At 34.8% G+C, this 27,212-nt stretch overlaps 3 protein-coding genes and 1 pseudogene across 14 annotated transcripts in view; 1 reads left to right on the plus strand and 3 right to left on the minus strand.

The window, feature by feature from the left end:
- The window catches only part of LOC107877680 (sugar transport protein 7), a 22,266-nt gene extending 15,887 nt beyond the window's left edge, over positions 1-6,379 (minus strand). Inside the window, exon 1 of the mRNA XM_016724368.2 lies at positions 5,996-6,379. The gene's annotated coding sequence lies outside the window, so the exon portion shown is untranslated. The remainder of the gene's footprint in view (positions 1-5,995) is intronic.
- Positions 6,380-11,613: 5,234 nt separating this feature from the next.
- The window catches only part of LOC107852616 (putative pentatricopeptide repeat-containing protein At3g15130), a 25,878-nt gene continuing 10,279 nt past the window's right edge, over positions 11,614-27,212 (plus strand). For 3 of the 12 annotated variants that reach the window (XM_047415163.1, XM_047415171.1, XM_047415168.1), the window contains exons 1-3: positions 11,614-14,194; positions 15,066-17,538; positions 22,887-22,952. In XM_047415163.1, coding sequence (XP_047271119.1) covers positions 11,935-13,992 — 2,058 coding nt within the window. In that variant the 5' untranslated portion in view covers positions 11,614-11,934 and the 3' untranslated portion in view covers positions 13,993-14,194; positions 15,066-17,538; positions 22,887-22,952. Of the gene's footprint in view, positions 14,195-15,065; positions 17,539-17,673; positions 17,730-17,996; positions 19,029-22,871; positions 22,953-24,313; positions 24,466-27,212 lie in introns of all 12 variants that reach the window. The other 9 variants (XM_047415170.1, XM_047415165.1, XM_047415167.1 and 6 more) reach the window with 9 other exon arrangements.
- On the minus strand, positions 15,090-16,661 carry LOC107876346 (putative UPF0481 protein At3g02645). The gene has a single exon (XM_016723290.2). The coding sequence runs from the start codon at positions 16,659-16,661 to the stop codon at positions 15,090-15,092; it is 1,572 nt and encodes a 523-aa protein (XP_016578776.2).
- LOC107876347 lies at positions 23,787-27,135 on the minus strand (annotated as a pseudogene).

A 27,212-nucleotide genomic window follows, 5' to 3' on the forward strand; every position in this document is an offset into this window, starting at 1 on the left:
GGGGGGGGGGGGAGCAGCCATGGTGTTTTGTGTTTTGTTGAGGAGAAGAAAGAAAATGAAGAAGAAGAAGAAGAAGAAGAAGAAGAAGAAGAAGAAGAAGAAGAAGAAGAAGAAGAAGAAGAAGAAGAAGAAGAAGAAGAAGAATTGAAATGTCATTGATGAGTTCTTGGTGCCATTGTTTGTGAAGAAGAAGAATTGAAAAGGAAGAAAGAAAAATGTCATTGATGAGATTTTGGATGTCATTGATGTCATTGTTCGTGAAGAAGAAGAAGAAGAAGAAGAAGAAGAAGAAGAAGAATTGAAGAAGAAGAGAAAGAAAATAAATAAAGAAAAATAATAATTAAAATTATATATATTTATTTAAAGAAATATTAAAATTAAATTTTTAATAAAAAATTCGGTTTTCACTCTCTTTAAAGAAAGTAAAACGCACACTCTTGCCACATCAGCATTTGGGGGGTATATATTCCATTTTAAAATAGTTCAGGGGGGTCATAGGACCTCTTTAAAGTATAGTTGTATAGTTGGGATTTGGGGTAAAGGTTGGGGGGTATTTGACTATTTTCTCTTCTAATGATGACTTAATTTGAATCATTTCAAATAAAATTGGTCAATTGATCACTCTGCTCAGGACGAACATACCTAGTTGATCGTGTAATTACCATGAGATTAATTGAAACTATAATTGAACTTACTAATTCATATTTTATTTTAGTAATTAATGTAGTTATTACTAATAATGACAATGTGAATCAATAGATAACTAACATGTTACAACAGATGAGTAATCTGTTGGAAATGACTAAACAAATAAAAACATCTGTTGAAAATGATCAAACAGATATAGACATTTGTTGCAACAAATGACTCACTTGTTGGAATAATTAATTCATCTATTGAAAATTATCAAACAGATATAAACATCTGTTGCAACAGATGACTAAGTTGTTGCAACATATGATCATCTGTTGGAAATTACTAAATAGATAAAATATGTGTTGAAAAGCAATTTAAAATACTAAAGCTCAAATATTTTTTAGGAGAACTCAAATGTTTTCACCCTTGTCTAAGATCTTGTCTTCAATTTTAGTTAAATCAATTTAATTATTATTAATAATTGCTTTTAAATCAACAAATGACTAACCTGTTATAAACATTTATTGTAACAGATGACTAACTTGTTGCAACAAATAAGTGACCTGTTGGAAAATAATTAAAATACTAGGGAACTCAAACATTTTTAGGAGAACTCAAATGTTTGTCTCATTATCTTAAAGACTTGTCTTTAATTTTAGCTAAATCAATTTAATTATTACTAATAATTGCTTAATTTGAATCAACAGATGACTGATATGTTGCAACAGATGATTCATCTGTTGGAAATTATCAAACAGATAGAAAATCTGTTATAATAGATGGGTTATCCATTAGAAAGCAATTAAAATACTAGGGACTTAAATATTTTTTGGAGAATTCAAACGTTTGTCCCCTCAATCCTTTTGCATTTGATGCATGATACACTATTTTTGTCTTCTTTACCCGTTTCATGAAATTTTTCATGTATTTCACTTATTCGTTGTGCCCTTATTGAAATTTTTAGAATTTTTTTAGGTCAAATTTTATTCGTATATCACTTGGACATTACTTCATAGGTGATTTTGTAAGTATAATTATGATTTTTGTTGAATTTTTTATTTGGTATATTTGCTACTGCTACAATGGATAGAACCTGCAACATGAATTCAATATACGAGTCATTTATTGCAACAAGTGAGTAATCTGTTACAACATATGACTAATCTGTTGCAACAGATGACCCACATGTTGGATTTATGTTACAACACTATAATACAAATCCAACAGATGAGTAATCTGTTGCAATAGATTAGTCATATATGTTGCAACAGATTACTCATATGTTGCAACAGGTTACTCATCTGTGCAATAGATTACTCATTTGTTGGATTCACGTTACATGCTTTATCTACTGTTGAAAAAACAGCAGTAGCAGATACAGCCAGATGAGAAATTCAACTAAAAATTATAATTTTACTTACTAAAATCACCTATAAGTAATTACCAAGTGATATACGAATAAAATTTGATCTTAAAAATTTGATCAAGTAGAAATAGTAGCGGTAACAACAATTTTCAACAACAAGAAGATGATAATGAAGAAGATGATGATGAATAAAGCAACAACAACAATGAACAACAAAAATCACGAAGAGAGAGAAAACTTCAATAAATGAGAAGAGAGAGAAACGTGTCTTTTTCCCCTCTATTTCTAGTTATATTAGGTTTTACATTAGATCAAAGTGTAAATTAAAAAACTTGTGGGTTATTTTCAAATTTTTATTACTTTCTTTATCCTTAATAAAGTAATTGTCACCTCCACTCAATTATTAAGACTTGTGTCACCCACACTTCATTTTAAAACTCTTTTGTCACCTAGAGCCCAAGGCCCCATGATTCAAGACTTCGAACTTGTGACCCCTATTTGACCATACATAGCACATAGTTTTGTTAATAACTAGTTTAAACACACGTACCTCGCACGTGTAACTTTTGATTATTTAAAATTAGACGATTTTGTCTAGTGCAAAGATTTTTAAAGAAGTGCTTAAGAGAGGAAAAAAAAATAATAACTATGATAATAGTGCTATGTAGTGTTGCCTTTTAAATTTGCATATAAACTATCAAATATCATTAAAAGGAGTAAAACTTTCAACAATCAAAATAAAATCACCAAACATGTAATATAAACCTTGATTTTTTCGGTGAGATAAATCTTTAATTTTTTTGGTTACTTCATTCGGCAACAACACGCTTGTTTTGTCCAATTTTTCTAACAAAAAATTACAACTGAAAGTGAAACACAAGAAATTGTTAAAATAGGACAATACATGCCAATTGTTGATTATACATAATTCATATATAATCTTTAAATTCATTAACTAAAAAGAACAAAGAAAGAAGGATGACGATAATGAATGTAAGAATACAATTTGAATTAAAATTAAAATCAATAAAATTCAAAATAAAAAGAAAAGTAGATGGAGATGAAAGGTTGTATTTCTGTAGTTAAGTATGATCAAAATATTCGTTAAATAGATTTGTAGATTTTTTTTTATATAAGGTAAATTCTAATTAATTTAGGAGTGTTAAATATTATGATTTGTTACTTAGATAAAATAACGACTTTAACTAATTTGTTAGTGTTTATGTATAATTAGAATTTTAGAAAAAGACCATTGAATTTGAGACTAAAAAAAGTAAAGGAAGTAAAAAAAAAATGATAAAGGTACGTTTTTTGCCTTTTTGGCTCTACACGTTTTTGCATTTTTGAGTATTATAATTTTGTAATATATATTAGTGTTTATGTATAATGAGAATTTTATGTGAGAAATATAGGAGTTTTAATAATTTCTTTCCCTATATTTAGAAAATTAAAAGAATATTAAATTTTGAACTCCTATTTAACTTATAATAAGTCCTTTATTAAAATTAAAAAAAAAAAAAACTTATAAGGTAGTAGAAAAATACGAAAAGGATTTGTAAGGAAATTTTTTCGGAAAACCACAATGCTTTGGGAATGTAGGGGAATTTCTTTTGGATTTTTCTTTAAATATAGTATCAGAGTATTAGGTTTAATATAAATTAGTATTTATTTATAATTATTAAAGGTTTTTGTTTTTTAGTTGATCTAGAATTCTTAAACTAATGAAAAAAAATATTAGTTGTTTTTAACTTTGATGTGTTCTAGTAAGAAAAGGTTTTACCATAAATATATTTAATTAATTTTCAACTATTATATATTAAAAAAAGTGAAAAGACGATTTTGTCTAAAACAAAGACTTTTAATGAAGGGCAAAAAGTTTAAATCATATTTCTAAGGTCCTTCACACGTTTAATATATTATAGATATAGATTATAGATATAGATATAAATATAGATATAGAATTATAGATTATAAATTATAGATTATAGATATAGATACAATAAGCGGAATCAAGATTTAAAGTTATGGATTAGAAATTCTATTTTTTTAACATATTAGAGTCTAAATTAATATTTTGCATATATTCAATAGATTTTCTGCTAATTCTTTGCGATGGAAAAAAAAAAAGTCAACTTTTGGTAGAGTAGCCAGGATTAATAAGAATTTCTTTTTTTTTTTTTTGGTTAATTGATAAATAAAATTATTTGATCACAACTCTAGCACAATTAATTAATAAGGGGTTAACACATGGCTAAGCTTGTCGTTCCTTAGATCAAAGTTTTTTGGGGGCAAAAATTTATTCGTATATGATGTTTATATTTAATGATCATGTTAACCCATTATGGTTAAATTGTTAATTAATATTAAAACTATGTATAATAAACTATAATTTAATTATAAATTAAATGGTATTTGAAAATATATATTCATGTATTTATTGATTCATGCAAATACTAAATACAAAGAACTCTTTACTATATTCATGTATTTATTGATTAACGAGTACATGTTTAATTAAAGAGTTCAGGTTGAACAAGAATAAGACATAGCATTGGAAGTGCAATAAGTTAAGTTACATAGATCAAGTGGCAGATGAGGAAGTAAGGATAGAGACGCAAGTCATCCCCCAAGAAAGCAAGTTTCAAGTATATGAAGTCAAGAATTAAAGAAGATGAAGAGTTGTTGATGATGTTACACATCGTATTGAAGCAGATTGGAATAAAAAAAAGTTGCATCTAATATCTTGAGTAATAACATTATATTTGTCACCAAGCCTTGGATATGAGTTCCATAAAGTGGTGTTTAGGTCATCTATATTATATGAAGCAGAATGTTGATCGGTTAAAAACTTACATGTCCAAAAAATAAAGTACGTAGCAGAATAAAGATGTAAAGATAAATATGTAGGCATAATGCATGTCAGAAGAGATAAGATCAAGAACAAAGTTATTTTAGACAAGGTGGGACTGACTTCCGTAGTGGATAAGATGATGTAGAGGTGAGACTGAGATGGTCGAGCATGTGAAGAAAATATGCATAGATATTCCAGCGAGGAAGTTCTATTGGGTATGAGAAGAAGTAGAGGTAGATCGAAAAGTTTTTGGGAGACACTACTAAAAGATGCCTAAAAGCGACAACCACCAGTGACAGACTGCATCAACCCTCAAGGGCAATCTCTTTGGTCATGGACGGGGTGGCGGGCAATCTCTTTGGTCATGAACGGGGTGGCGACTAAAGAAACTAGAAAGAGTATTTTCGCCAAAAATGGCAGAAAAGAGACGCGGTCATTTCATGGTAAAGCACCTCGTCGCTTTTCCATTTGCAACAAACAACGTTGCTTTAGAAATGATGGACAGGGATGCAAATGTTAAAAGAATAATTTTAAATTTTTTTCAACTAGAGCGACCCGTCCGTTGCTTTTTGGTCCGTCTTTTTTTTAATCACTTTTTAATAGTGAGAGATGATTAGATAGGATATAACTTAAGTACCTGCAGAGCTTACTAAGAATATGACCCTAAATAGGAACATAGGAAGGTTGAGTATTAGGATAAAAGGCTTAATAGGTTGAGCTTATCTAGTTTTCTTTTTCAATATTGTTATTATTACTCTCATATACTACCTTATTCTTCGATTGTAATATTATTTGTTGTTTTTTTTTTGTTTCGATTATCATATTACTTTGTCGCTACTATTATTCGTTTCTTTATTGTTTCAACTTGACTTTTTTGACTATGTTTTCTTTACATATATTTAAAATTTTCATATGTTTTACTTAAGTCTTAAGCTAAAGATCTGTCAGGAATAATCTCTCTAACATTCATGCATTGGGGAGTACATCACATTTGTTAATTTCAAAACTCAGTGAAGGACAAGCAATTTATACATTTTAAACTATGGTGAAATTATTATAATAAAATTACATTACAAAACAACCAAAAAAGAAAAAAAGAAGAAGAAAGGAATAAGTAAAGAGAGGGATGAAACTAGAATTACCTTAATTCATTTTGTGTGTACTACATGCAGCCCACTTAAAATTATATCTTTTGTAATCAAGAAAGTACTTTTGCCCGAACTGGCATTCAACCTTTCAAATAGAAGAAATATAGTCTTGTTCGTCGCTTCAAAAAATTATTTTGATCATCTCCGATAATCAATAAAGTACTTGTCATTGTGGCGGGCATTAACTTTTCAAGTACGCCGAAGAGAGGTGGTATAGCATCAATTGCTTCAAAAAGTAATTTGATTATCCTATATAATCAAGAAAACACTTGTTTCGTTCTAACTGACATGTAACCTTTTAAATAGAAGAAAGATAGTTCCATCGATCAACCATTTTAAAAATATTCTTGTATATTTATAAGGTTGTTTGATTTTAATCGATCAATTTCTTGTTATTGCTATCTCGTAACGATCTAAAAGCAAATTATGTTTTGCTGTAGGAATAACTGAATTGGGAAAATAGTACTCTTTCATCTTCCTTTTTTCCCTCCTTGTTTTGAGATGAATTTGGAGACTCATTCTTCCATGTCAAGTTTGGTAACCTTTAAGTAATTAATGAAACTCACTTTCTTTTTAGTTTGGTGAGTCATAAATTATATTATGTCATATAAAATAAATAAGAAAAATATATTTTAATCTTTAAAGGGTTGTATGGCTAGTGGCAGAGACAAATTCAAGATTCGAAAATAACGGAAGAACCAATAAAGATAAATACACGTTAATCGAAGAGATGTTACGTAACACTGCCCTATCTGAAAATTTTACTAAACATCCATATAACTGATGTCTAGACGCATATGTATAAAATACAGAAAGAAAAAAAAGATATAAAATGATCATTGAAGTTGTCCTAAATTTGCAAAAAGACACTTAAACTTTGCGGGCAATCTATTACACCACAAAATTTGTACAAACCCTTGTAAATAGACCATTTTAAACGATTTTGAGCTTATGCGTGTAGTCACGCCTATGAAGCGCGTGAATGAAGAAAATTTCCAACAATCAACAATTAGAAAATGCCACGTGTAATTAAATTTGACAATTATTTTAAAAACACTTCTTCTTTTTAAAAATTCAACTTCCCCAACCTCCATTGTTATAAAGAGTCAAAAAAAAAAGTCTCTCCCTTCTCAATCCAATGTTAACAAAATCAGCCTTCAAAGATATGATTATTTCATTTATGTTCTAACTTTTCTTACTTTTCAGTCTTTGGAGCTTTAATTTCATTTTAGTTTGCTTAAATTTTTGGAAATCAAGTTTTATTTTTTGATTGACTTTTGAGGAAAAAAATTCAAGCAATTTCTCTTTTTCTATTTCTCTTCTCTATCTGGTTATTATAACTGATTTTAGTAATAGAAATCATGATTTTATAATTATCCAATCAAAATTGAAAAGGATAATTTTCAGATTTTATTTGGCCCTATTGAGTCGATTGTTGCAGATTTGTTTTGAAAAAACAATATTAATTTTTCATATTTCTTATTTTTTCAAATACAAAAATTTTTTATTTCAATGCTTCTTTTTCTCCTACAAAAATGAAAATTGAAAGTAGTAACGTGGTGGGAATATCTCGATTTGAAGGTAAGCTGAAAAAGATGGTGTTGGTCTATTTAGAACTTAGGGAGCAGGTGGTAGAGGTTAAGAGAGTTAGTGATAGGTTGATGTTTATTAAGTTGGTCATTGGAGAGTCTACGGTGAACGTTATTAGTGCCTACGCCCCGCAAGTAGGTTTGGACGAGGAGGAGAAGAAGGACTTTTGGGAGATTTTGGATGAGGTGGTGAGGAGCGTCCCGAGCACTGAGAAATTTTTCGTAGGAAGAGATTTCAATAGGCTTATTGGGTCTTTGCCGAGAGGTTAAGATGATGTGCATGACAGTTTCGATTTTAGGGAGAGGAATGAAGGAAGAACTTCTCTTTTGGATGTCTCTACGGTTTTTGGATTGTGGATAGCAAATTCGAGCTTTTCGAAGAAGGAGGATCACCTTATTACGTTTCGTAGTTCGGTGGCCAAGACTCAGATAGACTTTTTGCTTGTTAGGAAAGCTGATAGAGTGCCATGTAAAGACTGTAAAGACATACCTAGCAAGAATCTTTCGACTCAACATAGGTTGTTGGTGATGGACTTGGTTATCAATAAGGGCAAAAAGAAGAGAAGTGTGAAGGCTCGGTCCAGTATTAAGTGAGGTAGCTTGACTTTGGCTAGTGCTTTGAAAATCGAGGAGAAATTGAAGAGTAGGAGGCTTGGGAGAGTAGAGGGGATGCGGATAGTATGTGGGAGACGATTGTCAGTTACATTAGGGAGATCGCTAGAGAGATGTTGGGCTCTGGCAAGCATCGAGGAGACTGATGGTGGAATGAAGAGGTTAAGAGAAAGGTATAGTCTAAGAAGGTAGCTTATGCTAAGTTGGTTGAGAGCAAAGATGATGATGAAAGGCAGACGAATAATGAGGAGTATAAGGTAGCTTTAGTGGTTACGACGCCTAAGACATCATCTTTTGAGAGCTTGTATGTGGATCTAGAGGAGAAAGGCGAGGATAAGAAGTTGTATAGGCTTACCAAGGCCAGGGACCGGAGGACTCATGACCTTGACCAAGTGAAGTGCATCAAAGGAGAGGATGGTACAGTGTTGGTTGAGGATGCCCTCATTAGGGAGAAGTGACAGTCTTATTTTCATAAATTTTTTAACAACGAGGGGGACAAAGGTTTCGTGTTGGGGGACTTGGAGAAATCTGAGGAGTGTCGTGAGTATGGTTATTGTAGTCGTATCAAGGTTGAAGAGGTTAAGGTAGATATTAGCAGAATGCAGTGGGGGAGGACGATGGGGACAGACGAGATTTCAGAGAATTTTTGTAAGAGCACTAGCGGGGCAGGTTTGGAGTGGTTGACAAGGTTGTTTAACAGTGTTTTTAGGGCGGTAAAGATGCCTGAATCATGGAGGTGGAGTACGGTAATTCAAGTGTATAAGTAAAAGGAAGACATTCAAAGTTGCAATAACTATAGAGGTATTAAGTTGTTGAGTATACTATGAAGTTTAAAGAAATGGTGGTCAAGTTGAGGCTGAGAAGGATCGTGACTATCTCTGAGAATCAGTTTGGTTTCATACCAGGTCGCTCGACCACTGAGGCCATTCACCTTGTGAGGAGACTAGTGGAGCAATTTCGAGAAAGGAAGAAGGACTTGCACATGGTGTTTATTGATCTTGAGAATGTATATGACAGAGTTCCCAGGGAGATTCTGTGGAGATGCTTGGAGGCTAGAGGGGTGCCCGTGGCGTACACTAGATTGATTCAGGACATGTATGAGGGTGCGAAGACTTGTGTGAGGATGGTAGGTGAAGATTCGGAGCACTTTCCAGTTTTGATAGGGTTGCATCAGGGATCGATCCTTAGCCTGTTTTTATTTGCTTTGGTGATGAATGTTTTGACGCGACATATTCAAGGGGAGGTGCCTTGGTGTATGTTATTTGTAGATGATGTGGTACCGATTGACGAGACTCGGGGATTAGTTAATGATAAGTTTGAAATTTGGAGACAAACACTTGAGTCTAAAGGATTTCGGTTAAGCAGAATTAAGATGGAGTACTTGGAGTGTAAGTTCAATGATGTGTCGTAGGAGGCTGGAGGGGTTGTGAAGCTGGACTCTCAGGCCATCCAGAAGAGGGAGACTTTCAAATATTTTGAGTTTATGATTTAGGGCAATGGTGAGATTAACGAGGATGTCACGCATCGTATTGGGGCAGGATGGTTGAAATGGAGGCTCGCTTCGGGAGTTCTATGTGATAAGAAGGTGCCCCCAAAGCTTAAAGGTAAGTTCTACAGAGTGGCAGTCCGACCGGATATGTTCTGCGGAATATTGGCCAGTTAAGAACTCCCACATCCAAAAGTTGAAGGTGGCGGAGATGAGAATGTTGCGATGGATGTGTGGACATATCAGGAAAGATAGGGTGAGGAATGAGATTATTTGGAAGAAGGTGGAAGTTGTTTCGGTGGAGGATCGGATAAGATGCGAGAAGTGAGGTTACGTTGGTCCAGGCACGTGATGAAGAGGGGCTATGATGCTTCAGTGCGGAGGTGTGAGCCACTGACTATGGATGATTTTAGGTGGGGTAGAGGTAGACCAAAGAAATATTGGAAGAAGGTGATTAGGAATGATATGAAGCATTTACAACTTACAGAGGACATGACCCTTGATAGGAATGTGTGAAGGACGTAGATTAGGGTAGAGGGTTAGGGGGTGTGCGTCGGTAATAGTAGGAGAGTGTTCTTTTGTGTCTGAAGTTTCTTATTCGTGGAGCTGTGGCTGTAGAATTATCTTGGGGCTAACGGTGTTAGTTTATTTTGCATATTGTACTAGTTTATATGCATTTATCTTTTGTATTTGTTATACTGTTAGTTTATTTTGCATACCGTACTAATTTATATGTACTTATCTTTTGTGTTTCTTATATATCAGAAACAACCTCTCTACCTCGCCTGAGATAGTGGTATGATTTATATACACTCTATCCTTCTCAGGCCCTACTATGTGGAATACACTAGTTATGTTGTTGTTGTTGTAATGAGTTTGATTTTCATAAATTAATTAGTGATAGTTTGATAACTATTTTGTCACCCTACAATAGAATTGGTAACCGTTTCAGCGAATGAGAAATGAGATGGCTATGGTGGAGAAGTTGAGGGGAAGAAGAAAGAGAAAAAAAGAAGAAGAGAAAATCTTCATTAAATGGGTTAAATTTATATAAATAAATATAATAATATATAAATGAAAATGTATTATACTTGCTGACTTTGAAAGTAAAGCTGGTGAAAAAATACGTCAAAAGAAGGTATTTGTAATGACTTTAACTAGTTTTGTGGGGTAATAGAATACCCTCAAAGTAAGACGCGCTGATGATTGTTTGGCCCTTTAAAATATGTTATAGTTCTTTGAATATACACATATAATGAGTTTTTTCAAAGTTAGCGGATACATGTGCACCCTCGACCCACCACATGTGTCCACCTCTAGTTGGTGGAACGACGATAGTAATTCGGAGATATTCATGATATTATTTTAGAGTTTAAGTTTTATATTATGTTATTAGTATATAAAATATTCTACACTATTAAATAGATATGACCTGTTACTGTAGATTATTCATCTTTATATATATTTTAAATTTTTTTTGGATAACTTGTAATAGTATATCAAGTTTATTAATAGTGTGGAATATTTTATACGTATAAAACTTAAATTTTTATTTATCCAATATATTAGGTAATAAGTATTATTCAGTTACATGATTATTTTATGATTTTATCTCCTTACTTATATTAAAATAATAAAATTAATTTTTCATTCAGAGCTACTTAATACTCTTATTTATTTCATTCTACCAACCAAACGATCCCTAAGAGCTACGTAAACATTAAAAAATATTACAACTTACCGAATGCATGATATTTTTATTTTTTTTTTAAATTCAAGTTCGAAAAATTATTTTTTACGTTTTTCAAGTGAAAAATCTTTTTCCCACTAAAGAGACCTTTAACTTTTTATTCAAATAAAGATAAAATGCACCTCCTAACAAACTTCTAATTTAAGTAGCTTGAATTTTTCAAAAATCTTATTATTCTTGTCATTTAAAAATATATTATTTTTAAAAAATTCGATACACATCTGAATGATGAGTTATTTGTTGGTGAAATAGTGATAAATATTTCATAAAATTAATTCATATACGTGAAAGCTAATCTGGACATCGTGATTATCAAATAAACATTAACGTTGGCTCTCATTTGTTTGTTGGTCAAAGTTAATTAATACTGTTGCTGGTGGGAGGTGCTCGTGGTCTTAGCTCTGAGGGGTCGATCGGGAAATAAGTTATCTGAGGATTAATTATCCTATTATTAGCTATTTTGGAATTAGTTATTCTCGTTTGATACAATTGTGTAATGAATGAGAGGCAAAAGTTAGCTGAACTACTGAGAAATTGTTCAAAGATTTTGTCTTTAGATGTGGGAAAACAAGTTCATGGAGTTATATTAAGGATGGGTTATGTATTTGATTTGATGATATGTAATGATCTCATTGATATGTATGGGAAATGCAGAAGAGTGGAACTTGCTCGCTCAGTGTTTGACAAAATGCCTGAAAGAAATGTGGTTTCTTGGACGGCTTTAATGTGTGGATATTTACAACAAGGGAATGCTCAAGAATCCTTGTTGCTTTTCGGTAGGATGCTTTTATCGAATGTAAAGCCCAATGAGTACACTTATTCCACTAATTTAAAGGCATGTGGTTTTGTTGGTGTTGTGGAAAATGGACGACAGATTCATGGGTTGTGTGCGAAAAGTGGGTTTGGAGAGTATCTAGTTGCGGGCAATTCAATTATTGATATGTATTCGAGATGTGGGAAACTTGGCGATGCTGAAAAGAAGTTTCATGAAATGCCGGAAAAGAGTCTCATAACTTGGAATGTAATGATAGGAGGATATGCAATGGGAGGATTTGGCGATAAATCTTTGTTTCTGTTCAAACAAATGCAACAAGGAGGAGAAATGCCGGATGAGTTTACGTTTGCAAGCACATTGAAGGCTTGCAGTTGTTTTAAGGCGGTCCGCGAAGGAAGCCAGATTCATGGTTTTCTTATTACTAGGGGATTCCGTATTTCCAGCCAGAAAGTTATTGCAGGCGCTCTTATTGATTTGTATGTCAAATCAGGAAACTTGTTTGAAGCACATAAGGTGTTTAGTCAAGTTGAACAGAAAAGTGTGATATCATGGACAACGTTGACTGTAGGGTATGCACAAGCAGGTAAACTAACAGAGGCAATGGACCTGTTCGAGCAGCTCAGAGAAAGTAGCATCACATTGGATGGGTTTGTGCTGTCAAGCATGATGGGTATCTTCGCTGATTTTGCTCTAGTTGAGCTTGGGAAACAATTGCATTGTTGTGCAGTAAAGATACCTGCGGGTTTAGACATATCTGTATTGAATTCAATCATGGATATGTATATAAAGTGTGGGTTAATAGAGGAAGCCGAAACACTTTTCGATGTTGTGCCACAGAAAAATGTGATTTCATGGACAGTTATGATCACCGGGTATGGGAAATATGGTCTTGGTGGAGAAGCAGTTGAACTATTCAAGAAGATGCATATGGATAGTATTGAGCCTGATGAGGTTTCCTACTTAGCTTTGCTCACAGCTTGTAGTCATTCGGGGCTAATTCCCGAAAGTGAAGAATACTTTTTAAAACTATGCAATTCAAATCATTTAAAACCTTCAGTAGAGCATTATGCTTGCATGGTTGATATCCTTGGTCGAGCTGGACGCCTTAGAGAAGCTAAGGCTGTGATAGAAAACATGCCAGTAAAACAAAATGTTGGTATTTGGCAGACACTGCTTGGTGCATGTAGAGTACACAAGAATGTGGAAATTGGAAGAGAAGTTGGGGAGATTCTCTTAAAATTAGATGGCAATAATCCGGTGAATTATGTTATGATGTCAAACATTTTTGCTGATGCCCGCCTATGGGAAGAATGTGAGGGATTAAGAGGACTTGTGAAAACAAAAGGTTTAAGGAAAGAAGCAGGGCAAAGTTGGGTGGAGATCGACAAGAAGATGCACTTTTTCTACAACAGAGATGAGACACACCCGCTTACTAAATCTATCCATGAGTTTTTGTATAAGATGGAGAAGAGAATGAAAGATGAACTCGGTTACACACGGGAAGTAAGCTTTTCATTACACGATGTTGAAGACGAAACAAGGGATGAGGGCCTGAGATTTCACAGTGAGAAATTGGCAATTGGTTTGGCACTTCTTTCTGGTGGCGATGAGTTTGAGGGGAAGCCAATCTATGTTTTCAAGAATTTGAGAGTTTGTGGAGATTGTCATGAGTACATCAAGGGTTTGTCAAAGATTTTGACGAAAACATTTCTTGTTAGGGATGCCAATCGGTTCCATAAGTTTGAGAATGGAACATGTTCCTGCAAAGGCTATTGGTGATATTATATTTGATTTGATAGCTGAATATCCAGATTAAGGGACTATCACGAATCTTTAACCATTAACAAACAGGCAAGCGTGACACAACTAAGACAACAACAACAACAACAAGATACCCAGTATATTTCCACAAAGGAGAGAGAAATCGTGAAGGGCTTTCTGAAGTCTATCTAAGCAGGAAATGCTGCCAGAGCTCAAAGAGGTAATCTCTGCCTCTTGCTCTCTCATTAATGAAAATACTAGCATGAGAGTTCTTTTCTTATGAAAGTATATACTGTATCATTGAAGGAAACGAGCAACTTTGATCATTTAGCCTTCCCCGTGTCTTAAAGCATATGAAGTCAAAGCCCAACTAAATTTGACTAAATGCCTCTTGTTCCATGTCTCATTCTTTAAACCTTTTTGTTTGTGAGGAGTGCTTCTGTATTCTAACTTCTCAGCAGTAAAGTTTAATTGCACTTAGTTTAAATGAGAGAATAAGGAAGAAAGAAAAAAGAATCTCGTCTTGTTTGGTTTGCAAGGAAAGGAGAAAACAAGGAAGAATGCAGTTTTTGTTTTGCCTGAAATACATGAATGATTTCTTGCTTTCAGTAAATCATTTGTGGATACTTACGATTAAAGACACGATCCTATGATCCATTGCCACTTGAATGCCTTTGAAAATAAATTAAAAAGATTTTAATGAATGATGCATTTGGAAAAAAGTTACAGTCCTAGTTCTCTAGCTGATTTGAATACCATAATGCTGCAACTGGGCTTTATCATCATCACTTTAAGTTTTGCTTAGTTTAGTTCTATAACTACATACATTAGGTCGTCCCTGGTTAAAAAAATAGCAGGTTGTATGAACAAATAATAGTTCAATTCTTGGTACTTAACAATTGATTAGTCACAATTCTCCACGGGTTAACATCCATACTCATTCTTTGATATACTTGCGTGCGGATACATATGTTGTGTGTAATAAAAGTCAATAGGAATTTGATATTGTTGCAGTAGTATGTAAATTGTATGTCAATCATCTTTCTTTAATATTAATACCATGGAATTTCCGCATTACGTTATTTATGCAGTATATGGGGTTTATTGACATCATTCTAGTCCCTATTGCCCCAAACATTGTGGCAGCCATACACAGAGCAAAATGTCTGGAAAATTAGCAGCAAGACAAAGAATATCCACAAAGCAACAGGCAAGAACTTCCAAGAAACATAGATATTTTTCTTCAATCCTTTTCGAGCCCTAACGATTAGCCTCTGGTCATAGTATTTGTTGACTTTCTCCATGGCAATCTCCACATTAGAACTTCCACTGGACCTCACAAATGACCTTTGCATGGTACTGAACAAAGTGGCAATTTCATTATCAGTCAAATCCCCTATGATAACACCATCCTGCCTAAGCAACCTCACATCCTCAGTAGCATTTGCAATCCCACTCATTAGATTGATGTATCTGGCAAATTCGAGCTTGGATTTCAACATGGCAGCTTCATAGACCATCAAGTTTCTAAGTATGACTTCTGAGCCAGCATTCATGGTGATCACAGGAAGGTATAAAGTTGAAGAAGCTTGTTCAAATTTAATCATACTGATACCCTCATGGATGGGGCTGCATCTGACTCTGGCATAGCACCATAATCGGGATGCTGAAGGGATATTACTGATATTCTTGCTTTCTTCATCTCCATTTCTTTCCATACCTTTTCTAAATAGCCCGGAAATCGTTGACCATGGCACATTTGCTACAAACTGGTTAATGGGCTTTACAAGTTTTTGCACGTCTCTTGGGCCAATATGCTCCAGCACCTCCAAGATTGTTCCAAAGTTGTGAATGATGTCTTCATGTGTAGCTTGATCTTGATCATCTTCTTCATCTTTATCGTCATGTTTTATAATGATGGATGACATTTGAATAGGAACTGAAGCAAAATCTGCACGATCATCAAGGATTAAATGATACATAAGATCGAGCAAATGAAGAGGTTGAGTTTCTTTGGTATATATTCTGTGGTACTCATTGTTTGAGGGAAAAGGAAGTGGGGAATGCATTTCACAGAAGCGCCTAAACATAGAAATTAACTCGGCGTCTTCTCTGTCCTCAGGGGGAGAGAGATGAAGTAACTCTCTGATTTGCCTCACGACCACAAAGGGCATTTGGTTCTCCAGCATCATAAAGTCTCTGGTGAAAATGGAGTCATCAATATTATTTTCATGATGATCACACACATTGTTGCCATACGCTGAACGGAGGATGTTAAGCAAGAATAGACCATCTATGGCTACTATCCAAGCTAAAGTCTCCTCATCTATGTCCATGTAGCGGTTATAACAGGCGCGGACAACGAGGTCATTCTCTCTGAGTTTGTTGATCAAGAGGTGCTCAAAATTGATGATTTGAGCATGCTCGAGAATGTCCTTGATGGCAGCAAGTTTGTACCTTTCCATTTGATATAGGTCTGGTCTTAAATGGTGATAGGGTGCCATGCCAATGAGCTGAGGAGTATAAGCTTCTGGTTTCTGGTGAGTTAGTGTTTTGGGAACCTGGAGGACACAGACAGGAGGGAGTAGATTCAAGTCAATGTCAACTTCTTTTTGAAGGGCATTGCTTATGCGGTCTGTCCATCTCCTGGCACTTGAATTTGAGGAAACAGTTGGATCCAATGCCATGTTTATTTAATTTGTTTGCAATTATATTATTCATGAATGCATTATGCGTATGTTTATTTATAGATTTATTCTATCTGTTTCTATTTATGAGTTTTGAATATAAAATATCTATGTAGGAGGCTAATTTGTTTGCTGCTAAGGAAAGTAGTGGAGGCACAAGGAGCTTCTTGCTTGCTTCCTTAGTATCAGTTTAGGTGACAAGTCTGAATAATAACCAAACAATTAATTTTTTCCTTAGAAGAATTAAACTTTATTTCCCAGCCAGCCGAAACCAATTCAGTTAGGCTAGAAATAGTGATTGTCATTTTAACTAAAGTGAAGTTTAGGTTATGTTTAGCTACATAAATAGTTTTAGTTAATCACGACAAGCTAAATTATCCCATCTGATTTAGATGTGAGATTAAAAATCAACTATTTAATTAGGCTAGAAATAATGCACATCCCTATCTGCCTTCCTCCATATGGCATACTATACTAGTACTATTTTCCTTCTCCTTTTCTTCCTTTCAAGTCTACTTTTTCACCACAAGCACTCTTGAACCTAAAATATCTCGTTGCCAAACCCCTTTGAGTCTTCTCCATCCTTTCTCCAAAATCTGCTCAAAATCAAACACCCATTTTGTCAAAATCTCATAGTCCCATTTCTAGATAGTCATTTTGCCAAAAATCTGAAAATTATGATAATTTGGTGACACATTCATCAGATTTTAAAGGATAGGTATTGTCTAGTGATAAAGTTGTGATGTGAAGTTGAGTGAAAGATGAGAACCACCCAATTTGTAAATGTTGATGAAGCTTTTGATTGACAGAATGACAGTAAGCCCGACTCAGAATATCTTAAACGGAGATGGAAGCCACATGGATCTGATCCTCCAAGGTCAGTCTTCATTCCTCTATCATGTTAATAGTTGTTTGTAATTGTGATCTAATGGTTTTATATGCATAAAAATGATGATCTGGTTCTAAAGTTATTTTGTAATTATATGATGTATGTCTTTTGTTGAGCTGTCAGCTTCTCTGAACTACATGAATAGGACAGTCCTTCAGCAGTTATGCTTAAATAGAAAGGTAGATAATATATCTCCTTCTTGAATCCTTTACTTTGCTCAAAATCTGAGAAAGAGTAACATTGAAGTCTTTTTCTTTGGGGATAAGACAGCTTGACATCTTGATGATATTTCCAGTTTTTGTGTTTCCATTTCTAATATAGTTAGGGATCACTACCAATTGTCACTTTTATTTGCAACAACTCATCTTACTTCTCTTTGAAAGAAGGAAAAAGTCACTAACAAAGAAAAGCAAACACTACCTTCCCTCCTTCCTTCTCTTCCACAGGACGAGGTTCTGTTTTGTGGAAAAAGGCCCGGTGTTCCAAATGAAAACTCTCTTGAGGCAGAGAAAGTTATATGGTTGAGCAGGATCTGAAGCTGAGAGAAATATGGAGGCCATCTACTTGTCAGAAGCAGTGAGCAAGTGTATTTAATGTTGAAGGCAAAGAGGAGAAAAGCAGGATTTCTGATCTAGTAGTTGTCTGAGAGAAATTCTTCCGAAAATAAGCAAACTATTTTGTTTAGCAATATTAGAAAATGATAGAGGATTGTTAACTCAATGGCTAACTGCATCCTTGGACATTCAATGCTAGAGCAAGGTAAAGATATATTGTCCTTATTATTGTGCCAGTGCAAAAACTGATCTCAGGGTTCCTCCTTTATTTAATAGCGGGGAGAGAGGTAGATCTGAAGTTGCTAGGGCTCTTTTCAAGTGGGCAAAATTGATTTAATCATGGGAAGCAGTGTTATTGGACTGATGAAAGATGTGAAGGAAAAAGTGTATATGTTATGTTAACCAAGTAATGTCATTCTAGTCAGGACAAAATTTTCTTCAATAGGCCTATTTAAGCTGCTTCACTATGTGGAAAGTTACATGAAGTTGAGTTTGTGACCTATGTCCAAAGAGGCTTTCAAAGAAAACTTAAAGATTGAGTATCCTACAAATTATTGACAGTTGCATTTTTATCTGCTGCAACTGTGTACAATCCAAGTACCAAATCGGAGAATATTCCATTTCTGGAGGCTGGGTACAGGAGTATTTAACTCCCAAGAAGCAGCATAGCCATGGTTGTTTGTATCTATCTAAGGTTGAGCCGAACATGTTAGGGACAAGGGGTTCAGTTTCGGATTTCCAAACACATATATTTGCTACTGAAAGTATTTGACGGGCAAGATATCGGGATATATAATCTCTTGTAATATTGAAAGACTCCAATTCAAGTGCGCTATAGAAGAAAACATGGGATAGTATATATAGTCTCGATCATAGCTCTCAGGGTACTAAGTCATAGATGGAGAGTGGAGAGTGAAGTGAAATGTAAGTTCTTGAGAATAAATTCTAATTATCATTTGATGGGACATCACTTGGGTGTTTTCTTTCCAATAACTTGTAAGTTATAACATCTGCTATTACTCTAATTGGAAGATAATAATGCAAATGTGCTACCACTATAAATAATTCTTTCTTTTAAAACTAGTAAAGGGAAAACCTTCTACTTTAAATAGATAGTTAGTAATTGTTATAGGTTTCGACTGTAAAATTTGCACGTATTTTTAACCAAGTCCAATAGATCTGGGGAGTTTGGGCTCTTTCTGTTTTATTTTAAATTGTCCGTTAGTTTTTAGGGAATTTTTGGGCCAAAAGAAATTATGTGTCACGACCCGAGCCAAGGCCCTTGGTGTAACGGGCATTCCAGACCAATGAAGGTCCAGGAGGACCCCTTAGCGTATTACCATAAGCATATTCATAGATAATTGCGGAATAAAAGGACCCAATAAGAGAAACTTAATAGAAATAGAAGTATTCAACTTTAGTCCAACAATAACATTAGTCTACGAAGCCTTTAATCGATAAAGAAGAGATCATCTATGCCGGGACAAGGCCCCGGCGATACCATAAAACAAATACTAGAATGTCTGACATAAAGGCGCCTTTCGAAGGATGGAGGGCTCACCAAAGCTGAAGCTGTATGAGTGAACCTAGTGCTGCACAGTGCCACAAACATGTGCCTCCAAAGCTATATCATGCAATGATATATATAGCTGTCTGGAAACGGTCAATGCGTGGAAGATATAGGCACGCAGCACAAATAAATGGATAAGATATGCTTTACGTAAAAAGTAATCCTACAAGAAAAAACCAATACTATATGAGAAAATATCAGTTGTGACTCCAAGTAAAAGAAAACAAGACTTTTTATTCTTTAATTCTGAACTAGATGGTATCACCGACATCCGTTAAAACACCTCAGGGTATGTGGGTTCGATCAACGCTCGACTGGCTAAGCCCCAATCCATGTTTGCCGCATGTATTGAGATTAAGTTATTACAGCTAGCACAATCACCCTCATAGAGGAAAGCATAAGGTTGTCCAATTAAGGATTGAACCATCCCTATGTCGGTAAAACACGGGTTTTGGGTATTGAACCTTTTGGACTCAAACCTAACCATCTACTTCTCTTAAAGCCCAGATTTTAGCCTTTTCAAATCATCAACCGTCATTTAAAACAATATCAATGCCATTAAGGGTATAGACCATCGTTGTTATCGTCATATTTCATTATCTGTTTAACCATAATGTCGGTTGTCAATTTATCATGCCCAACATGTATTAAAAACCACGTGTAAGATGGTTCTTGGAATTCAATCAAATCAATTTAAGAGTCCATTTAATCATTGGGAGTCATAGTCATTCTTTTGTATAATAGTGAACCTTTCCATATGAGTCTACCATTGTTAAATCGTTAAAACGTTGATAAGATGTCAAACCCATCAAATAATGACGTCATTTTGACTCACAGAATGACCCAACATTTTAATAGTAGTTTAGGGAAACAAAGATTTCACTTCCTCTTCTCAAAATTTAAATCGATATGTATTTAAGAGCAACTTCAAGTACAAAGTATTGAAACACTATTTCGTAAATTCACATAAGCATATAAGGGTTTTAGAAATCATAAGTTCGAAATTTACTTGAGAAGAGATTGTTCTGCATACCTTTTTGTTGATGAACTCTAGAAGAAACCTTAGAATTTGATCTTGAGATTAGCCTATGAGCTTGAGTTGTTTTCTTGACTTAGAGAGGATGACAGAAGGGTTTCAATTGTGACTTAGGGTAATTAGAAGTGTAGAGAAACGCTTAGATTAGTTTGGGGACAGTTTTTTCTTTTTGAAACTGGTAACTTCTTATATATTCAGAACAAGGTTGTGCACAACCATATTTACAAGCGTACTACCAAAATCTATGGTCCTATATCTATAATGAGTCTAAAACATCAATAATAGAGACAGGATCATTTGACCATATCTGATTACTCCAAAAACACAACATCAAGATACAATTTAACTGATTTGTTGCACACTAATTTCTATATTTTCAAAACATTTGGAATTTCTTTCTTTCCAGATTGACCACCAAATCTAGCCGGAAATCCTCCATCTGCTTCTACTCTTGGCCTGGTTCCCAGCTTGATAGGGCTTCTGTAATCTTCCATGGCATACACCACGATACACCTCTAAGGTTCAAAAAGAATTTCCATAGCTGTCCAGTTATCTTGCTATGCAAGAACAAGTGGTCAACTGTTTCTTCTTTCTCACCCCGTAGGAAGCATCTGGGGCATATGATTATTCCCCTTTTCATGAGATTTTCCTGGGTAAGAACTGCCTACCTTGCCAAGAGCCATACAAAACATGCCACTTTGTATAGAATTATGTTGTTCCAAATATTCTTCCATGGCCACCTGTTTAGCTGCATGTTGGAGTTGTTCAACCTTCTGTAAGCTTTAGTCACCTTAAAAGAACCCTTTTCACTACCTAGCCACCGTAGTTCATCACTTCCTTCCTTCAACCCACTAAAGTGTTCAATTTGACTGATGAATTTTGCCATTCCTTGCACTTCCCAATCATTGAGTCCTAATCATTAGTTGGGGGGCGGTTTTGGGTAAGGAAAAGACCAAAAGACCCTTAAAAATGCGTAAGAAATCAAAGGAGACGCCGCTGGAACATCACCTCCATGCCACGGTGATATCACGGAGGCTAGCCTCTGTGACACCTTGAAATCGCGGAGGTCTAGCTTTGTGACACCTTGAAATCGTGGACCTACACTATTTCGCTCATAACTTTTCACTCTGAACTCCAATTTTTGAATGGTCAGCGGCGTTGGAAAGAAGACTCAAAGACCTTAATTTGATAGGTAATGGGCCACGTTAATCTTTATATTCTAGGAGAAATGCTCGTTTGAAGTTGAAAAAAAAAAAGGGCAGCCCGGTGCACTAAAGCTTGAACCACCACAAGGGTGTATTGTACACAGCCTTACCTTGCATTTCTGCTAGAGGTTGTTTCCAAGGCTTGAACCCGTGACCTTCTGGTCACATGACAACAACTTTACCAGTTACTCCAAGGCTCCCCTTCTCTCGTTTGAAGTTGACCCTAGTAAAATCCAATACTATAACTCAATCGATAGGAGTGCACTCAACTTGACTCTATGTTAGGTGTTTCTTATGATCAAGATTGGCATTTAATCTCTTAAATGAAAGAGATAGCTACATCAGTTGCTTCAAAAACTATTTGATCTTCTGTAAATTACGAAAATATTTGTCCACCCTGTGATGGAACAGAGCTAGTAACATAAAAAAATACTCTTAAATTTCTGAGATGATTCAATTCCGATATGATTCAATTCCGATACTCTTAAATTTCTGAGATCATTTGATTCCAATCAATCCCTTGTTATTGCTATCTCGTAATGACCTAAAAAGCATGTTGGGTTTTGCAACTGGTATAAATGAAGTGGGAAGATAGTACTCTTTTAATCTTGCAGGGTTTTCTCCTTATTTTGAGATGAATTTAGAGACTCATTCTTCAATGTGTCAAGTTTGGCAAACTTTAATTAATTACTGAACCTCACTTTTTTTTCAATAGTTTGATGAGTCATGAAGATAAATGTATTTCAGTCTTTAAGAGCAGTATTTGGACATTTAAAAAGCATTCAAAATGTTGTTTGGTTATAGAATATATAATTTTTTGAAAGAAAGATGTTCAAGTTTGAAAAATTAATTTTTACTTCTTCAAGTGAAAAATCTTTTTTCAATCGTATTTTTAACTTTTAATTTAAATAAAATGCATGTTCAAATGCAAGTTCATCTGCCAAATTGATATTTAGGACCTTGATGTGCAGTCCTTTCCAAGAATCTGGGTAAATACGAGGATGCTTTGTGCATCGGATTGCCTAAGTAAATTCCAGGTATTAAATCTCGTCGCACTTGTCTCTAAAGTTTCATTCCAAGTCTGAATTTGTGATTTTCTATATGTGGATTGCATCTATGTGATTTGTTGTGGGGTGGGTGGGTGGGGGTGGAGTCCGACTTCCCAACGTTGTTAAAGCAATCAGGGAAAAATGGTTTCCTATGATTGTTTAAATGTCTAAATGAATTCTTTAGCTTTGTGAAGGATATACATTGTCATGTTGATTCAAGATGGAAAAAATTTCTCACATACGAACATTTCATGTATCATACATTCATTCATTAGTGCAAATCTTGCTAAGCATAGTAATTTGCATAAATTAGCGTATGGAAAAGTTTATAGATTGAATTGGATTTGTATTTCATTTGGCACGAAAAAGCCAAAGCGGAAAAGCTATATAGTTGGTCTTGTCATGAAAACCAAATCAAACCCAATGAACACCACTAAAATAAAAGAAATTCATAGCAAAAATTTCTGTCATATTTACAACTTAAATGTTAATGCAAATCACTCTAAATCTTCATTTGATTTTGTGTCCATACGTGCAATTACTTCAACACAACAACAACATACCCAGTGAAACCCCACTCTAGTGGGGTCTGGAGAGGGTTGAGTGTACGCAGACCTTACCTTTGCATCGTGGAGGTAGAGAAGATGTTTCCAGAGGACCTTCGGCTTGAGTACAACAAATCAAAGTAAGTATGAAAAGGGAAAACGACTGTGAAGAAAACATAGCAACTAATACAGTAAAATTAACAACAAAAAAGTGCAATAACTAAAACACCATAAACAACAGATGATGATTGAAATCAAAAGTAAGACCCTACAAGAATAAATCTAATACTACGACAGACACCACCTAGACTAAACCCATTGGAAAGCAAAATAACACTCCACAACCTACTAGCCGTCTACCCTTATCCGCGACCTCCACACCCTTCTATTAAGGTCATGTCCTTGGTAAGCTGAAACTGTGTCATGTCCTGTCACACCCTTCTATCTAAGGTCATGTCCTTGGTAAGCTGAAACTGTGTCATGTCCAGTCTAATCACCTCTCCAAGTGCTTGAAATTAAAAGTTACCGACTTCCCTTTCTGTCATAATGCATATCATTGTGAGACACTGAGTTATGATTATCTTCTTCGGTACAATCAGATGTATGACTACATGAACTTTCACTTTTTGGTGAAATGTTATCTTGAAATTGCTCAGCATGAGGCATATCTTGCCTCATTTTTCTTTGTTGGTCAAGTTCAGCTGCCACCTCCTTCATGGATGGCCTTTTTCTTGCATTAAATTTAAGCAAGCTTGGCCACGGCAAGAATCATATGTTCATCCTCAATTCCTTTTACAATTTCAGGGTCTACAATCTCAATTATACGATTTTCTTTCAACGATGATGTGAAACGAATGACCAAACCTTGATCTTCTTGTTTGTTTGAAGTGACAACTCTTTGACTTGTTAGAAGCTCTGCAAGGATTACACCGAAGGCATAGACATCACATTTGTCTGTAAGTTGACCTGATCGGAAGTATTCTAGATCTATGTAACCAAATGTCCCCCCTACCAATGTTGTTAAATGAGTCTTGTCAACAGACAATAATCTCGATAGTCCAAAATCAGAAACTACTGCTCTGAAATTATCGTCTAGTAATATGTTGCTTGACTTTATATCTCTGAGAAAAATGGGAGTAGAAGCACATGAGTGCATGTAAGAAAGTGCCCCTGCTATTTCTGCAGCTATTCGCAGGCGATGATCCCACAATAATATTATTGCTGGGCGCGAAAGAATCTGAACATCCAACTCAGACTTTGAGACAGTCGGATTAGAACTGTGACCGAGGTTTTCATGAATATGGAATGACAAGGTTCCATTCGAGATGTACTCATAAACTAATAATGGGACTTGAGTTTCTAAGCAACAACCGAGTGCCTGTTGGAAATAGTAAACTTAAATGTAAAAGTGTGATTAAATGCTAGGTTCACTTGTATTTGAGTTATCTTAAATTGCTCATTAATTATGGTTGATGTAAATAAGAGCAAGAGTTGATGTAGCAGCTCTGTGTATGTAAGTCTAGCGTGTTATTTTGGAAGAGTACTGGAGCTTTTCTAATGTTATGAGCGCGCTTTACATTTACCTCTCTTTTCCATCCTCTTTAGTTATTATAATGTTCTCTACCTTTGAATTGTGTTGTTCTCTTCTTCTATTTATAATAATATAGAAGCAAGAGCCTACTGCAAAAATCAACAATACCTTGACAATATGTCTGTGATTTATTTGGGAGATAATGAGTATATCAACTGTTCAATTTGATCTTCATCCACTGCATTGGACTTCTTCACAGCTACAATGCTTCCATCTGATAACATTCCTTTATAGACAGTCCCAAGCCCACCTTTACCAAGAATTTGAATTTCATTGAAATTGTCTGTTGCTTTCTCCAACTCCTCTTTCAAAAAGAGGTTTGACAAAGAGCCACCACTGCTTTCTCCATTTAACGAAATACGTTGTTGCAAAAGCAGTCCGCCATTTCTCTTGAAAAACAGGTAGTTGCTGCTGCAATACTTGTTTGGGAGAAAACCAATTTCATATACAAACATAAATCCATTTTTAGAATCTAAGAAAAAGGGCTGTAAATGCAAAGAACACCTTATGTTGGTGATCCTCCTATTTTCCCTACTTTTCCAGGCCCCTTTGTAATTTTAAACCGTATGCTAAGTTTAGCTTCTAATTTTGTAAAGAGCAGTTCGCTAGAATAAATGTCATAATGTTTTTAGTTAGGTGATGATGACATAAAAGGATCATGAATCTATTTGACAGTTCACAGGAGTAATCTGTCTCAAATAAAAAGTCATTGAAAGTATAATTTACTTTAACAAAGAAACAAGAGGGGAATAAGAGAGACCGAGAAGAGAGTTGTACAATACCCAAGGAGATTTGTATAGCTAGCATGTGTTTCACATTATTTGGCTCACAAAGGAAACTGCCTGGAGTATTAACACGGGTATTGTTTGGACAAGGCTTCCCTTTTGGACTTGCACATTTGTTCATGTTTGTGGAAATTAAAAAAACAATTATTCATCAAAACTGCGATAACTAACCTAGAAAACAAGACATATTACATGCTAAAACAAGTTAAAATACATTGGTAGTGTGAGATATTGCTATATTGTTACTCCCTCTGTTTTATTTTATATGTTTCGTAGTTTGACTTTGCACGAACTTAAAAATATAAAGAATACTTTTGGATTTTGTGGTATTAAACAAAAAGTGTGTATAACATACGAAAAGTACCCGTTGAATCTTGTAGTCTTAAACATTCCATGTCATTCGTATAAGGAGGTGTTATTACGTTGTAACATATGAGAACATCATAAGTAAAAACTTATTAAATATCGACGCATGAAGCTCTTCTTTAAGCAGACTAAAGCCGAACATAAGAAACATATGTTAAAATGGAGGTAGTTGTATACATAAGTTAATCCCATAAACCAAAAAGGGAAACGGACGGGGGAATTAGTACCTTGGCATCCATGAGGGAGGTAAGGGTTGCCTTGATAACTAGGAGAGAAATTGCATCGGTATCCCCAGCAGGTCTAGTAGTATCATCGAGACACCTGCTGTTCTTCCCACATGCATATTTTGGTCTTCTCACGGCTTTGTTGCAATTAACATTGCCAATTACCCGGTCCACAACCATCTTTCCTTCATAATAATCATCTTCTTTGCACTTACAAAGTAACTGGGTGAAGTCAAACTCAGAACTGCCCTTCTGCACAATTAATAAATAGGTTCAATTGCGAGATGCCCATGATGTTTTCTCCATGTTCATTGTTTGTATGTACACACTGATCTGTCTTGGTATTTTTGAAAATGCAGACTGACAACAACCGTTATTCCCAGTGCAATAAGATTATGAAGCTGAAGAAGATGAAATATTATTGGTGACGTTGCTACAGAAAGAAGCACATCCACTTAGAATAGTGTCTCCACTACTAGTGTATAAATCTTTGACATAAGCATAAATGTCACACCCGATTGCTACTATACTGTTCTTGCTGGAAACACTGAAATACTCATCGCTGATAAACTGACCATATTCATCACCGTAGATGTTCTTTCCAGATGATTTATTGTAGGGAGAAGGCCTAAAAGTAAAACCAACCGTGACGGAGTCCATTGATATGTGTTGAACAGAAAAAACAGAAAATCTAAGACCAAAACTGATACGGGTGTACCAAGCTGTCCAACAAGTTC

The sequence above is a fragment of the Capsicum annuum genome, chromosome 7, assembly GCF_002878395.1.
Source record: "Capsicum annuum cultivar UCD-10X-F1 chromosome 7, UCD10Xv1.1, whole genome shotgun sequence".
NCBI classification, from domain to species: Eukaryota; Viridiplantae; Streptophyta; class Magnoliopsida; order Solanales; family Solanaceae; genus Capsicum; species Capsicum annuum.